The sequence below is a fragment of the Psittacula echo genome (genome assembly GCF_963264785.1).
Source record: "Psittacula echo genome assembly, chromosome: 5".
NCBI lineage: Eukaryota > Metazoa > Chordata > Aves > Psittaciformes > Psittacidae > Psittacula > Psittacula echo.
In genome coordinates this window covers 28,792,733-28,806,682 of record NC_137739.1, presented here as the reverse complement: position 1 = coordinate 28,806,682, position 13,950 = coordinate 28,792,733, and the positions used below count along the sequence as shown (strand labels likewise).

Below are 13,950 nucleotides of genomic sequence, written 5' to 3'. Positions count from 1 at the left end.
CAACATACCTCCTTCCAATCCTAAAAGAAACGGCCAAAAAAATAAAATTTCCTTTACAGGAAACCGTTAAACCTCTGAGTCCCTAGATGCATGACATTGATAGCATGTCATATTGCTCAGATATGACTGCCCAAGAATGAGGAAAATATAAGTTGCCCACTGTCCGTTTCATTTTACATTCTTACTCAAACCTTAGCTTTCAAAGAGTAAGTGTTAGCTTGACCTGGGAGCTATATGCCAACACATAACACTGCCTGGAAGAAGAGTACACTTCTTCCCACTGTTGAGTGAATAACTAGCGCAAAAAGAATACTGTCCCCAACAGATTTAAAACAACTAAGCATGTAGATAAGCCTATCCCTGTCTGTCACGGCAATCAACTCTGCATTCACTCAGGGTTTAACTAAAGCTGGGATAGCTGAGAGTTTTCAGTCTGAGAGAGCTTTACAATGATGAAAATATTATCACACAATTGGCATGCACAATATTAATTTTTAGAATACAGTTTATCTGGGCTGAGCATAAAGCACAGTAGATAAACTCAGCATACTGAGTCTGCCTTACTTCAGTGCTCAGCCTTTATTAAAGATTGCAATTCAAGGCTTAAAGTTTCAGATACATTTGATGTACTGCATTTTATTACACATCTTCGTGTATAAATTAAAATCATCCTAAAAGCCCTAAGTACTTTTCACACATAAATAGCATATAAATAAGAAAGTGCTTGAAAGAGTAAAGTTTAAGCCAATAATTCCTTGGTGCAGGAGATGGAAAGGGAAAGTTAAGCATAAAGCACAAAGCACACAAGAAGATCTGCACAAAGCTACACCATGTAAACTTGCCTGAGTGCCATCATCTTTGGCTCTTTTTATAATATTCTGACGTCCATCCACCCAGTAGATAAATTTATCTAAGGGATCATAATCGATAGCCTTAACATTCCTTAGACCATGCATAGGCAGGATGATATCTGGACTTTGCTGATCATCTGGTATCATCCGGCTGATTGCAGATTTCTGGCTAAACAACAGGAAGCTGGCAGGGGCTAAAACAAGCCAAAACAGAATGCATAAGAAAATGCAACTCACATAGTCAAAACTACATCCACACAGAAGACAAAGAATATTCAAAACAAAATCCCAGAGAGGCAATTATATTCACAATGAAAATGAAGGTAATTCATAATTGAAGATTTTTGCTATGAAGTTGAAAATGTTTCTTTATGTACTTCCGGAGGGTAAATGTGCACATATCCTCACCCAGAAAGTATTTCTTTTCATATTATAAAATAAGTATGTTCCCCATATGGAATTTAAACACCAGTGACAATGGGCAATACACAGTCAAAGGTTTCCCTGTATCATCATAGAATCATTTAGATTAGAAAAGACCATCCACTAACCCAGTAGTGCCAACTCCACCATTAAACCATGTCCCTAAGTGCCACATTTACACATCTTTCAAATACCTCCAGAGATGGTGACTCTACCACTTCCCTGGGCATCCTGTTCTGATGCTTGACAATGCTTTCAGTGAAGAAATTGTTCCTAATATCCAGTCTAAACTTCCCCTGGTGCAAGCTGAGGCCATTTCCTCTTGTGTTCTATCATTTATTACTTGTGAAATGAGACTGAACCCCACCTTGCTCCACCTTCCTTTCAGGTAGTTGCACAGAGCAATAGGGTCCCCCCTGACACTCCTAGACTTGTTCTCTAGACCCTTCAACAGCTTTGTTGCCCTTCTCTGCACTCACTCCAGCACCTCAATGTCCTTCTTATAGTGAGGGGCCCAGAACTTAACAGAGAACTTGAGGTGCAGCCTCACCAGTGCCCAGTACGGGGGGATGATCACTTCTCTGGCCCTGATGGCCATGCTATTTGTGATACAGGCCAGGATGCTGCCAGCTGCCTTGGCTGTCTGGGCACAAGCTGGCTCCTGTTCAGCTCTGTCAGTCAGCACCCCCAGGTCCTTTTCCATGAGCAGCTTTCCAGCCACTCTTCCCCAAGCCTGGAGCATTGCAAGGGGTTGTTGTGGACAGAGTCCAGGACCCAGCACTGAGCCTTGTTGAACCTCATACCGCTGGCCAAAGCCAATGGATTCAGCCTGTCCAGATCCCTCTGCAGAGCCTTCCTACCCTTCAGCAGATCAACACTGCCACCTAACTTGGTGTTGTCTGCAAACTGAGGATGTGCTGGATCCCCTCAGCCAGATCATTGCTATAGATACCAAACAGAACTGGCCTCAGTACTGAGCCCTGAGAAGCATCACTTGTGACCAGCTGCCAGCTGGATGTAACTCCATTCACCACCACTCTTTGGGACTGGCCACCCAGCAAGTTTTTTACCCAGTGAACAGTACACCTGTCCAAGCCATGAGCAGTCAATTTCTCCAGGGAATGCTGTGGAAGATGGTGTCAAAAGCTTTACTAAAGTCCAGGTTTACAACACTTACAGCCTTTCCCGTGTCCACTAAGTGGGTCATCTTGTCATAGAAGGGGATGGTTTAGTCAAGCAGGACTTGTCTTTTTGTAAACCCACTCTTTCATCCAGCTAAAATTTCCTTATATGCTACTGTGCCAGGACGCCCGAAGGTTTGTTGGTTTAAGTCTACAGTACATTTTATATTTATCTGCTATTTTCACTAGAAGCTTACATTCTTACTGGACAACTAGTGAACTGGCAGGCTCATAACATCTATCACACGCAGAGGGAAAACAAACTTCTATGGATTTCAAGTGCATGTGCACATTGCGCAGACTACTTAGGAGGCTGTTTTACTGGATGTTATTTTTGATGATTTTATTAAACACTGAAGAGAAAAAGACATTTTTTTTTGTTTAGAATTTCTCTTCCACCCACCTACACACTTAGGTAAGGACAGCGAAAGCTTCAATCACTCAGCTGAATCACCTAGAAGGCACTTCTACTAAAACAAGTAAGACCAGACTTGACAGTGCTGTTATTTCTAAGATTTGAAATACAAATATTCAGCCCTAATTCATGTCAGAAAAATGGATATAAAACTCCCTACTATGTTTTCATATTTAAAGCAGAACCTTTGAAATCATAGAATCATAGGATCACAGAACAGTTTGGGTTAGAAAGGACCTTAGGATCATCTACTTCCAATCCCTCTGCCACAGGAAGGGGCACCTCACACTAGACTGCGTCACCCAAGGCCCTGTCCAACCTGGCCTTGAACACTGACAGGGATGGAGCACTTACCACTTCTTTGGGCAACCTGTTCCAGTGCCTCATCACACTCACAATGAAGGACTTCCTTATATCTAACCTGAACTTTCCTGGTTTAGTTTAAACTCATTGCCCCTTGTCCTATCACTGCAGTCCCTGATGAAATGGACTTGAAATATCTCTTCACTTTCTATACTGAAAGGGATCATGAACACCTGGGAGCCACAAGCACTGAAGAACAGAGTAGCAAACAAAAGGCTTACAACTACAGTTCCTGCTGTTGGGATCCAAGGTATAATGAGCAGCACAACCACACCTAAATCCATTTGGTATGGCAAGGCACAAATGACCACAATGGCCATTATTTTGCACACAATCATTCAAGCCATCTTGACGTGAAGAATGGAAGACTAATATATCCATCACAAAATCCAGATGGCCCTGAATAAGTGTCCGGTTCTTCCCACTGGTCTTGTCTGCTCTTTCTATGCTGTGAAGATTCCAGTCTGTCCAGTAGATGTAGTCATTGTATTGCGTTAATCCGAATGGATGAGGTAGATCATCTGCTATGATTTCTCGCTCTTGGCCTGCAAAAATAAGGATAATAACTAAAGGACAATTCCCAAGTCATGAAATGAAGAGTGTGACTGGCATCAAGAAAATGTTTTTGATTCCTTTTTTAACATATAACCCCATTTTCCAAGTCAGCATCATTGGATTCATTATTAACCAGTATCTGCTCAATGGGTAACCTAAACATTTGCATTCAAAAATCTTATCCTGATACTGTCTTGCCTATAAAGCAGTCTGAAACTGTGCCAGTGCATTGCCATTTAAATACTGCCCTGTACGTCTCACTCTTATCATCCCGAACAGATGTGGAAAAACATATTCAAGAATAAAATCAGCTCCAGGAATATCTTAGGCCAATAAAACCCTCAGTTAATACGCATGAAAGCAACAACATACAATAATCTCAAGATTCACAGAGAAACAAGTATAAGAAATTATGGTGTTTCACTCTAGAAACACAAATCTTTTGCAGTGCAATTTAACATACCAGGAGATCAGGAAACCATTTGTTTGGCAGAAATCCCAATACTCCCACACTCAGTGGCTCAGATAGCAACATTCATAACAGATTTAACACCTTCCAGAGCATTAGAGGGCCTCTGCCACAGATACACTGCTAAGTACAGTCTTATTGTAAATCACCTTCCTAAACATTTTCAAGTACAAACCCCTATGAATCTCAGCCACTTTACATGAAATGAAGATGTAGCCTTCATCAGCATCTTCTCCTCCACAAAACATCCAATGCTAGATTTCTACAGAGCACTTCATTTTTCTTCTCCTGCCCTACTTACCATTGTGCCTTCTCCCATCTGGCCAAGACTGAAGAAGGCATGAAAACCCCCAAAACAAGAACATGAAGCCATTTCCCTATAAAGCACCAAAAGTAAATACAGAGGCAACCTTCCCAATTACTTTTAGGCATCTGAAGTGTTCAAGTTAGGGGCACAGATATTCTGCACACTCTCAGGTACTTCTTAAGAGCAATTCTGGTCCACAGTGATGAATTCAGGGGATAGGCTCTTTTGAAGGAAGCAGATAAGCTGTCTAATTGAATTTTGATAGTCTGTAGATGGAGGAATATCTCCCCCCAAAAAGTGATTTTTTTTCTGTCTGGGTAATGTTTATAATGACCAAGATCAAGCTGGGACAGCATTCATTCATTCATTCACTTAAAAGGGCTTCATTCATTGCTGGTGGGGTAGGAGTTTCTATCAGCAACACTCATTCAGATCTCTCCTGGCAAGGAGACTGGCATGGCATAATGTACGCCAAGTCTAATAACATTTCCTTAACTGATTGAGCCTACTTACCAGAAGTCTACCTGAGTCTTTAAAATCTGCCAACTAAAAAGACATCATATAATGTTAGCTTCAGTGCTCATCCTTTTACTTTCTCATCACAAATAACAGTAACAGTAGGTCCAGCTTGAGAACCAGTTTAATTTACCACAGATGATTTCAATATTGCGTTTCTTCTCAATGCCACAATCAGTTTCTAGTTTAACCTTGCCTATGGCTATTTTGTTTCTCCAAGTGTAGTGTAGAAGCTTAGTGACAGCTTTAATAGATCATGGACACTGGATGGAAGAATAAGCAACTCTAGATAAAGGCCAATCTTACTGCAACTTCTAAACAGTAATACAACTACAACAGTAATCCAAAACCAACAAATACAAGAAATACAAAATCAGTGATAGCATTGGAATCCAAAACTGCATCGCTTTCTCTGTTTTCCCAAGCTTAGTAGATTCTCTGGAGATAATGCACATACAATAAACCCTTTAAAAAATAATCTAATATTCTCACTCTAATGATAGCTTTTCACAGATTAAAGAAAAAAAAAAGTTGCAGGGAAGTTACATCAATCAGAGCATTTGCTGTAACAATCATGTATGAGTTTGCTTAAATACTGTGTTCTGCCAAATAAACTTTGATTTTAATTTGCAAACCCCAGAAGCATTAATTCCCATCTCACAAAGGCCTTTCCTTGACAGTGGTACTGGGATAGGATATCAGGTCAGGAATTTCTGGATTCCATTTCTGATCCTATCGCTGATCCACTGTGTGGCATTTGGAAACTTATATTAACTGTCTTTTCTCAAAAAATCTGCCTCAGCTAAAACCTTGAACACCATTTAATATTTACAAAACATCTGGGCAATACAAAAGCTCTATGTCAGCTGCAGAAACCAAAATTTCCTTCTTTTATCCAGTTAGTTATCATGTCAAAATCTGTATGAAAGTTTAGTAAATCTCAGCACACCCCTTTTATGTATAAACAAAATTCCAATGGAAGATACGAAAATGTGTAAAGTTGTGTACAAAACATGTTATGATATACTGCAGAAGTAGCTGCACAACACTTCAGGCTGCAGGAAATGCAAGCTGTATCTTGGTTTTGTTTTTCAGCTAATACAACTAGTCTAAAACTGGAAACAGAGATAATACTTCAACAGAAAATGAGTGTCCAGCCTGAAAAGTCAGAGGTAGTTTAGAGTGAACCTATACGCTGCCCACACTGAGAAACTCAGAGCTCACCTCTGCTTTGGTAAAACACAGGCATTTTCATACAACACATAGAAATGACATTCTATCTCATCATCACTGTAAATCATGATATGGTTATTAATTTAGGAATATTTAAAGAATATTCTTAAACATTTAACTCTTCATTTCCTCTCGTAAGAAAAATATACACACAAGTTCAATATCAATTATATTATTCCAATTTTGTATTATTCAACTGTTTTACTATGGCCAGCACACACTGTACTGGCTGGTGCAATATAACACTAGATTACCTAGCATATTTGATGACTCAATCATGCTTGTGTCTAAGTCAGTCCAGTATAGCCTTTGGTCTGCATAATCAATAGTGAGGTCATTGGCACGACCCACTTTGTCCACCAAAGTGATGCTGTTTGTTCCATCCATATATGCTCGAACAATTCTAGGTTTACCTCCCCATTCAGTCCAGTACATGTATCTGCAAGGACAAGTGGAACAAAAGAGTACATCAGCTAAGATCGTGTTTAGCTGCATGCTTTGCTTTTTCTACATTTATTTTCTTAATAATAATAATTAAAAAGAAACAGGAATAACCCATGCGGTATTGCAGTACATAAAGGCAGAAAAATATGATTGACAATTCTTAATTTTTCTTTGTAACCCACAGGATTGTGGAGCATTTATCATCTTCCCAAAGACCGTAAAGAAATGGAGCTATATAAACTGCCAATTAACTTGTCATGTACAAGAATATGCACACAAAGCTTTGAAAAACAGCACTGTCCCTTACCCTTTGGTAGGATCAAGAGCCAGAGACCTTGGGTTGTCCAAGTCCTTCCACACAAGGACCTGCCTGTACTGTCCATCCAGGCGGGCTACTTCAATGCGATTCGTTCCAGTATCTGCCCAGTAGAGGTTCTTTCCCATCCAGTCTACAGCCATTCCCTCAGGATAATCCAGCCCAAACTCAATCACATGTTCAACAGAGCTCCCATTCATGAAAGCTCGGCTTATGGTCTGGAAAACAATTGTGTAAAACTATTACAGTGTTTACACATAGCCCACAGAAATAAAATGAATGATCACTATCAAGTTTAGTGTACAAAAAAATAAATCAGTAAAAAAATATCGGCCAGGGTTACATTTTCTAAAATAACTTTCTGTTGTCAAAAATGACAGAGCAGTTCACAGAATAAAAAGATGTGAATTTTCAAAGCTGATGGTTTCTGATGGCTAGTCCAGGACACGGATTAAAAGGATATGATTCTCAGAAAGCGCTATGTATCTGTAGATTCTTCCTTATCTCTTCTCCCTCCTATTTACACATACAAAGTTCGGTGGGTTCTTTTTAATTACTTCATTCACTGTAATGTTTTAAGTCTCTGAAACAAATCTCAATTCAGAGAAATATGAATTAAACTGTTTCTCATGACCAGTCACCAGCAGCAATTTTGCTGATCCCATCTACACTTTAGCATACTCAACAAAACAAGTCATGGGGCAAAGACCGTGAACATATAAAGAAGCCACTCCTAACAAGGAGCACCGACACAACTGTCAACTATATCACTGGTAACTTTACTTCCAGGACCAATGTACAAGTACCCACCCTTGTTATCAACACTAAGCAATCATGCTACATACCTGCTAATATTTCAGCTATTAATTTCTTAATGATTTGATAAATGAATGTGTCAGGATAAGAGACATTTTATATTTTATCCTGTGGCAGGGGTGGTTGGAACTAGATGATCTTTAAGGTCCTTTCCAACCCAAACCAGTCTATGATTCTGTGATTTTTTAAAGGTAAATCTCAAAACCAGAAATCATGTAGTGTATCTGTGCAGCTATAACCCACGTCTCAAAAAAAGTATAATTGTTTTTGAAAGTGGGTCCTCATACAACCAGAGGCAGGAGTTGATCAGGGAAATGGTGGTCACCAAAGGAAACGGAGAAGGCTATGGGCTCTGAAGTTACACTACCCGCTGCTAAGCTGCAGGAGGCGGGAGGGCGGAGGGAATGAAAACCCAGATGTGCCAAAACATACACTGATATCTATGTGTAAATAGAGTATGCTGGATAATTCAGGAGGCCACAAACAAGTAACATGTTTTCCAGTTCTGCACAGAGTGAGACTGGGATCTTTGCACTGATGCAGCTGAAATAATGTGTTTTCCACTACAAATGGTTAAGGTGACCACAGTCCAGCTCTCCATGGGCTTGTGGGAGATTTATTTAGTAACTGTGTCTGCAGTATGCTAATTTATTACATTGGCACTGTTCCTGAAGGAAAGGTATCCACACCACAACCAGCACTGTTGAAGCTAAAGCACAACCCTCATTAGTCTTCACAGAGAGGCTATGGAAAATCCACATGCCCTGCAGTCACTAAAAGTGAGCTTTTCCCTATTATGGCTTAGGCACATTGGCAAGGAAACTTTGATTGCTTCTGGAAAACCTATTAAAAGGCTAAGCAGAGGAATTCAGTTCCAGTGAAGTGAATCCATCATTTTCTACCATTACTTCACTTCAAAAGCGAAGTGACGCTGATGACCAGCGCGACACTTATTTTAGCATGCACCTGGATATGAACCAAACATGTCACAGGCAATGTCAAACTCCTGGGGAACACACTGAGACAGAACTGGGGACAGGCTGGGGCTTAACACAGCGTGGAGGGTACTGGACAAGTTCCCTGGCCTTTTCTGTGCCAAGCTGGAGCCACAGACTAACAGCAACCAGTCCAAAGTTCACTTGCCAAACGTTAATATTGAGTAAGATTGCCTTTCAAGTCAAAACTGGAAAAGGATAGAAAGCTGGGGTGGCTGCCAAGCTCAATGTTTAAATTACTCTGTGACATGAAAACAGCTTTTCTACAATAGATGCATATATGGATGCAACACATGCAGCATCCAAGGCATTCGGTATGGGCAGACACTACTTTGGATTTTTCTTTGAAGCAGGAAAATGCTTGTCACCCAACTGTGCATTCAACAATGCAACTGTCTTCATCTCCAAGAGCCTCCTTGGATGCAATTCAATGACAACATTAGCAACTGCAGGACAGATCATGTAACAGAGACCTTTGTTACATCAAAGTAACTGCTCTGTGGCTTTATATTCAGGGAATTCACATGTCAGTAATACCTTCAGACTAACATCAGTCCAATAGATTCTGTTATCAGAGACATCAAAATCCAGAGCAGATGCTTCCTTGACTCCAGTAAGAGGAATAGCAACATCATTATTATTTGTTTCAAGGGAAATCCGATGAATTGCTGCTCTGCTCGTGAAAACTAAGAAGGCTTCAGGAATGATGCAAGTCTTCATGTCACTCAACAGCTCAAGGCCAATGGGACAGGCACACCTGGTCTCTTGGGGTGTAAAGAAACACAGATGGCTGCAGCCTCCGTTGTTCTCTGCACATGGGTTACTTCCTTAAAGAAAACACAAAACAAAACAGTTACTGGTGCAGTGTGGAGGTAGGTGGAGGCTGAATGGAAATGCAGTGTAATTATAATTTTTCAAACTAAGTTATCACTATGGGTTGTCAACAGGGAGTTAAAAAAAACCCACAAACCCAACAATCCAAAACAACATTCAAAACTGTTTATTTCCTCCTATCCAAGGATTAGGAAACTGGTCCTATCCCTCCTATAGTACAAATAACACCTACAAACATAGCCCTCTCGTTTCGCCAAAGATTGAGTTCCTTCACTGAAGGGCAATTACATACATGTTCAGCTTAGCTATTTTTGGCCAAATATCCCATCTTTGTATCTCTTTGAATCCATCAGTTTTTCAAATGTTCACTGATACAAAACAATGAGAAAAGAGCTGGATAACCGCAGTTCTTTCTCAGCTGCTTAATTTAAAGCTGAAAAGATTAATTAGCAGAAACAATTCTAACCAGATCACCACAATCTCACACTTATTTTTCCTTGTGAACAGCCATGACCAGATAGGAAGGGAATGTGGAAGACAGAATAAGGACCAAAAGATAAATAGGTGCTATACCCCATCTGCTGCAACCAAGGTTTTGGGTATTTAAAGACTTGTTACCACAAGGCAATCTACAAGATCAGTCTCAGCCAGGTTTCTTTCCCTTTTTAGGACATACATATTTCAGGCTAATGCCATAACTTCAGCTTGAGGACTTGACTTCAAGTAAAACTTCCTGAAAGGCTGAATATCCATGGACGAGCAAGGTGTAATTTGACAGTCTACTGCACGTGATCCTGCTGCAACTATTCTCTGCTATGCCCAGACTCCAATATTCCAGGTAGTCGACAGATCTGTGGTGCACATGCACCTCTCACGAGTTACTAGGGAAGCCAGGAGGTCCTGTGACATACTGCCCTGCAGAGTGCTAGCAGACGACCTAGAATGCTGGCTGCTTGTTTCAGCTAATGCAGTGGAAGAAGGTGGAGCTCTAGATGCTGATCCCATACTAAGGGCAAGATTTAATTGTTAATATTTAAGTATGATTTAGGTGTTAAAGTTAATAGTGTAGTGCCACAGGCAATGCTGTAATGGCCACTAACTCTGCGTACACTACTCAACCTAGTAAAAAACATTCTGCTAACAGAACGTCACTGAGACTTTGTACCAGAAGAAAAGAACATCAGAAAATGGAGCAATTCTGTGAGCACCAAAAGTAACAATTCCTATTACTGGAGGCAGGAATAAAGTTCTTCTCATAAAAATTCAAAGAGTGCAGTGGGAAGCTGTGGAAGACTTACATCAAATGTCACTATGAAGTAGAAGCCCATACTTCTTTTGTAACGCTGTATTTTCCCAACTTTAGAGAAAATAGCTGCAGTTTTCCTTTAAAATGATTAAAATATATGATCCCACAGTTATTCTCAATACAAACGATCAACGGTTGTTTAATGAAAGCAAACCCATCTAGAAACTGTTATAGATTCATCCTGTGATTGCTCCTGCTTACCGAACACTTTGGTAACACTTGTTGCTTTAAGACCCATTAAATCTGGCAGCTGATCAATAATGATGTCTCTGCTAGCCTTTATCTTGTGAACCCTTTCAATGCTTCTTCTCTGCCAGTCAGTCCAGTAGATGTAATCTCCCAGCAGTGTGAACCCAAATATATGTGGAAGCTTATCTTCTAGGAGGGTTTTCCTCATTGTTCCATCAACATTTATAACCTGTGGGATGATAAGAAAAAAAGAATAATTAATCTTCTCTAATGCTGATACAATTAAATGGCAATATCAACCACATTTTGACAACTTCTCTAGTTTTACACAAGGACCTCCTGAAATTCACAGCATGCTGCTTTGAAAAGAACATACTGCTAATTTTGTTGAAAGATAAATATATTGGAATGACAAGACTGAAAGTGGCTTCTCTCACACCTTCTCCATGAAAAACCAAAGCAAAGTGAATTTAACTTGCATCAGTTCAACCCTGCAAACAGCACTGCAAAGGGACTGTTTTTTGGGGATGGGAGTGAGACTCAGGAGATTTTCAATCTCCATTCATGCCTTCGTCTCAACTGAACTCTATCTGCAGAAACAAGGGATGGCTGGACTGACTTTCAGTACTAAATCACAGTGAACAGAAGCCATCAGAATTCTTTCAGGGAACAACAAGGCCTGCACTTATGATAAGCAAGATCTTTAAGATGTGGAATAAGTGTTGACTTATGTAAATTTGTATTCTGAAAATTGCAGAGAAAGCAAGATAGTACTGGAGATGGGATAAGCAAGCCCCACATATATATATATATATATGTACAATATATATGCGCTATTGGCTAATTATTTCATAAGCAATTACTACAGTGATCTCGTGCTACTCCATGTTGCTTGGCATAACAAGATATTCATACGGTCTGACCCTGACCAACAATCATTGGGCAAGATGGGAAATTAAAATGTCCACATACAATTCCCCCTGCCACATGCCTGAAGTCACCTCCATCTACTACACAAACTGCAATAACAATTTTGAGTATTCCAGAAATCTCCCATCCATGGCAAAGAGTGTATGTTTATGACACAGGCAAAATATTTACCTGACAAATACCCAGATTCCTCCCCATCCTACTTCTTGCAACTGGTAGCTGCAATGTAACTACAGTATTTTTTAAGGTGCTAATTGAAAATTTATACTGTAAGCAGCATCAAGTTCAGTGTCGCATTAAAACCAAAGCAAAAGACCACAACTGAAGACAATTTATTTTCCAATGTGCTTTGATGCAATTGCTTCTAGAAATGCTTCACAACTGGACAATTACTGTCCTTAAATTTAGGCTACCACGGCTTGTGATTGATGTTTTAAATAGTCTCCTCTTCACTACTATTTGGAAATTATTTGTTTATTCAGACTCATACTAACCCTGTTCTTTGTAGGTGATTAAGTTGCCTTCACTATGCAACGCTTTTACTTTTGTGATTTAAAGATAGCTACAGCCATTTCAATGCCATATTCCCCTGACTTTTAAATTGCTAAGTGTTTATTTAAGTGCAATATTTATTTCTTACTTTAAAAATGTCTATAACTTACACGCAATGTAATAGCAAACCATTAAATGCCTAACAATATTGTAGGCAGTCAAAACCAACCATCAGTTTTAGCATAATACAGATATTATACAACAGTAAGTTGCAAAGTTTTCTCCATACGTGGTAGGCAGCAGAAGCACCTACAATTTCTTTTTTCAACACAACCAATGACAACCACATCTGACTAAATTAGCATGTGAATTTCATGCTGTTCACACACACCCATGGTGGATACCCAAATAAATTAAAAAATGAAATCTCCATTCTGAAACCTTGCAATACTTTACAAATTTGTGAAAATAACATGCATCTCTTCTGTGACACAGTTAATTTGGGCACCACATTTCCCCTGTAGAGAAACACCAATCAGATGTGGTCAACAATTTTACTATGTGAATTTTATATTAAAAAAATAATTAAAAAATTAATGTTAAATGCTAGCACACTGTATTGGGTTTGCACGGGAAGGAGGACTGTCTCCCATGGGAAAAACTCGACGCTGCAGCAGGGGAAGAGTGTGAGGACTCCTTCCTTGAGGAGGAAGAAGCAGTGGAGAATGTGTGATGAACTGACCACATTCCCCATTCCCTGTCCCCAGCACCTCTCTCTAGCAGGCAGAGAAAACCGTGAGTGAAGTTGACCCTGGGACAAAGGGAGGGGTGGAGAGCAGCTGTTTTAAGAGTTGGTTTTATTTCTCATTCTTCTACTCTGTTTTGATTGGCAATAAAGTAAATTAATTCCTCTTGAGTCGAGTCTGTTTTGCCTGTGACTGTAACTGTTGATCGGTCTCTCCCTGTCCTTATCTTGACCCACGAGCTTTTCATTATGTTTTCTCATTATGTATGTCAAGCTGAGGAGGGAGGATGGTAGAGAGGCTTGGAGGGCACCTGGCACACACCTCATCTTCCAGCCACCACCAGCCAAACAGCAGAGGTGAGCAGTCAGTGACTGTGTGCTATATTTGCCTATGCTATGAACAAAAATAATCACTGTAACAGTCTATCTTGCAATGCTACATTGCAGATGTCTTCAACAGCAGAGGAGAACAATTTCAGGAGAACTTTATCCAGCAGCTTATGTGAATTTGAACACAGTCTACAATGTAAACAGGATGCAGAAACACACATTATTTAAAACCATATGTTC

General features: G+C 39.9%; 1 protein-coding gene across 3 annotated transcripts in view; it reads right to left on the bottom strand.

Annotated features, from left to right (window-relative positions):
* LRP5 (LDL receptor related protein 5) overlaps positions 1 to 13,950 on the bottom strand; it is a gene marked incomplete at its 5' end in the record, with an annotated part of 129,279 nt that overhangs the window by 24,415 nt on the left and 90,914 nt on the right. For all 3 annotated transcript variants that reach the window (XM_080619946.1, XM_080619944.1, XM_080619945.1), the window contains 6 exons: positions 843 to 1,045; positions 3,455 to 3,778; positions 6,568 to 6,752; positions 7,065 to 7,291; positions 9,422 to 9,711; positions 11,226 to 11,442. In XM_080619946.1, the coding sequence (XP_080476072.1) occupies positions 843 to 1,045; positions 3,455 to 3,778; positions 6,568 to 6,752; positions 7,065 to 7,291; positions 9,422 to 9,711; positions 11,226 to 11,442 (1,446 nt within the window). The remainder of the gene's footprint in view (positions 1 to 842; positions 1,046 to 3,454; positions 3,779 to 6,567; positions 6,753 to 7,064; positions 7,292 to 9,421; positions 9,712 to 11,225; positions 11,443 to 13,950) is intronic.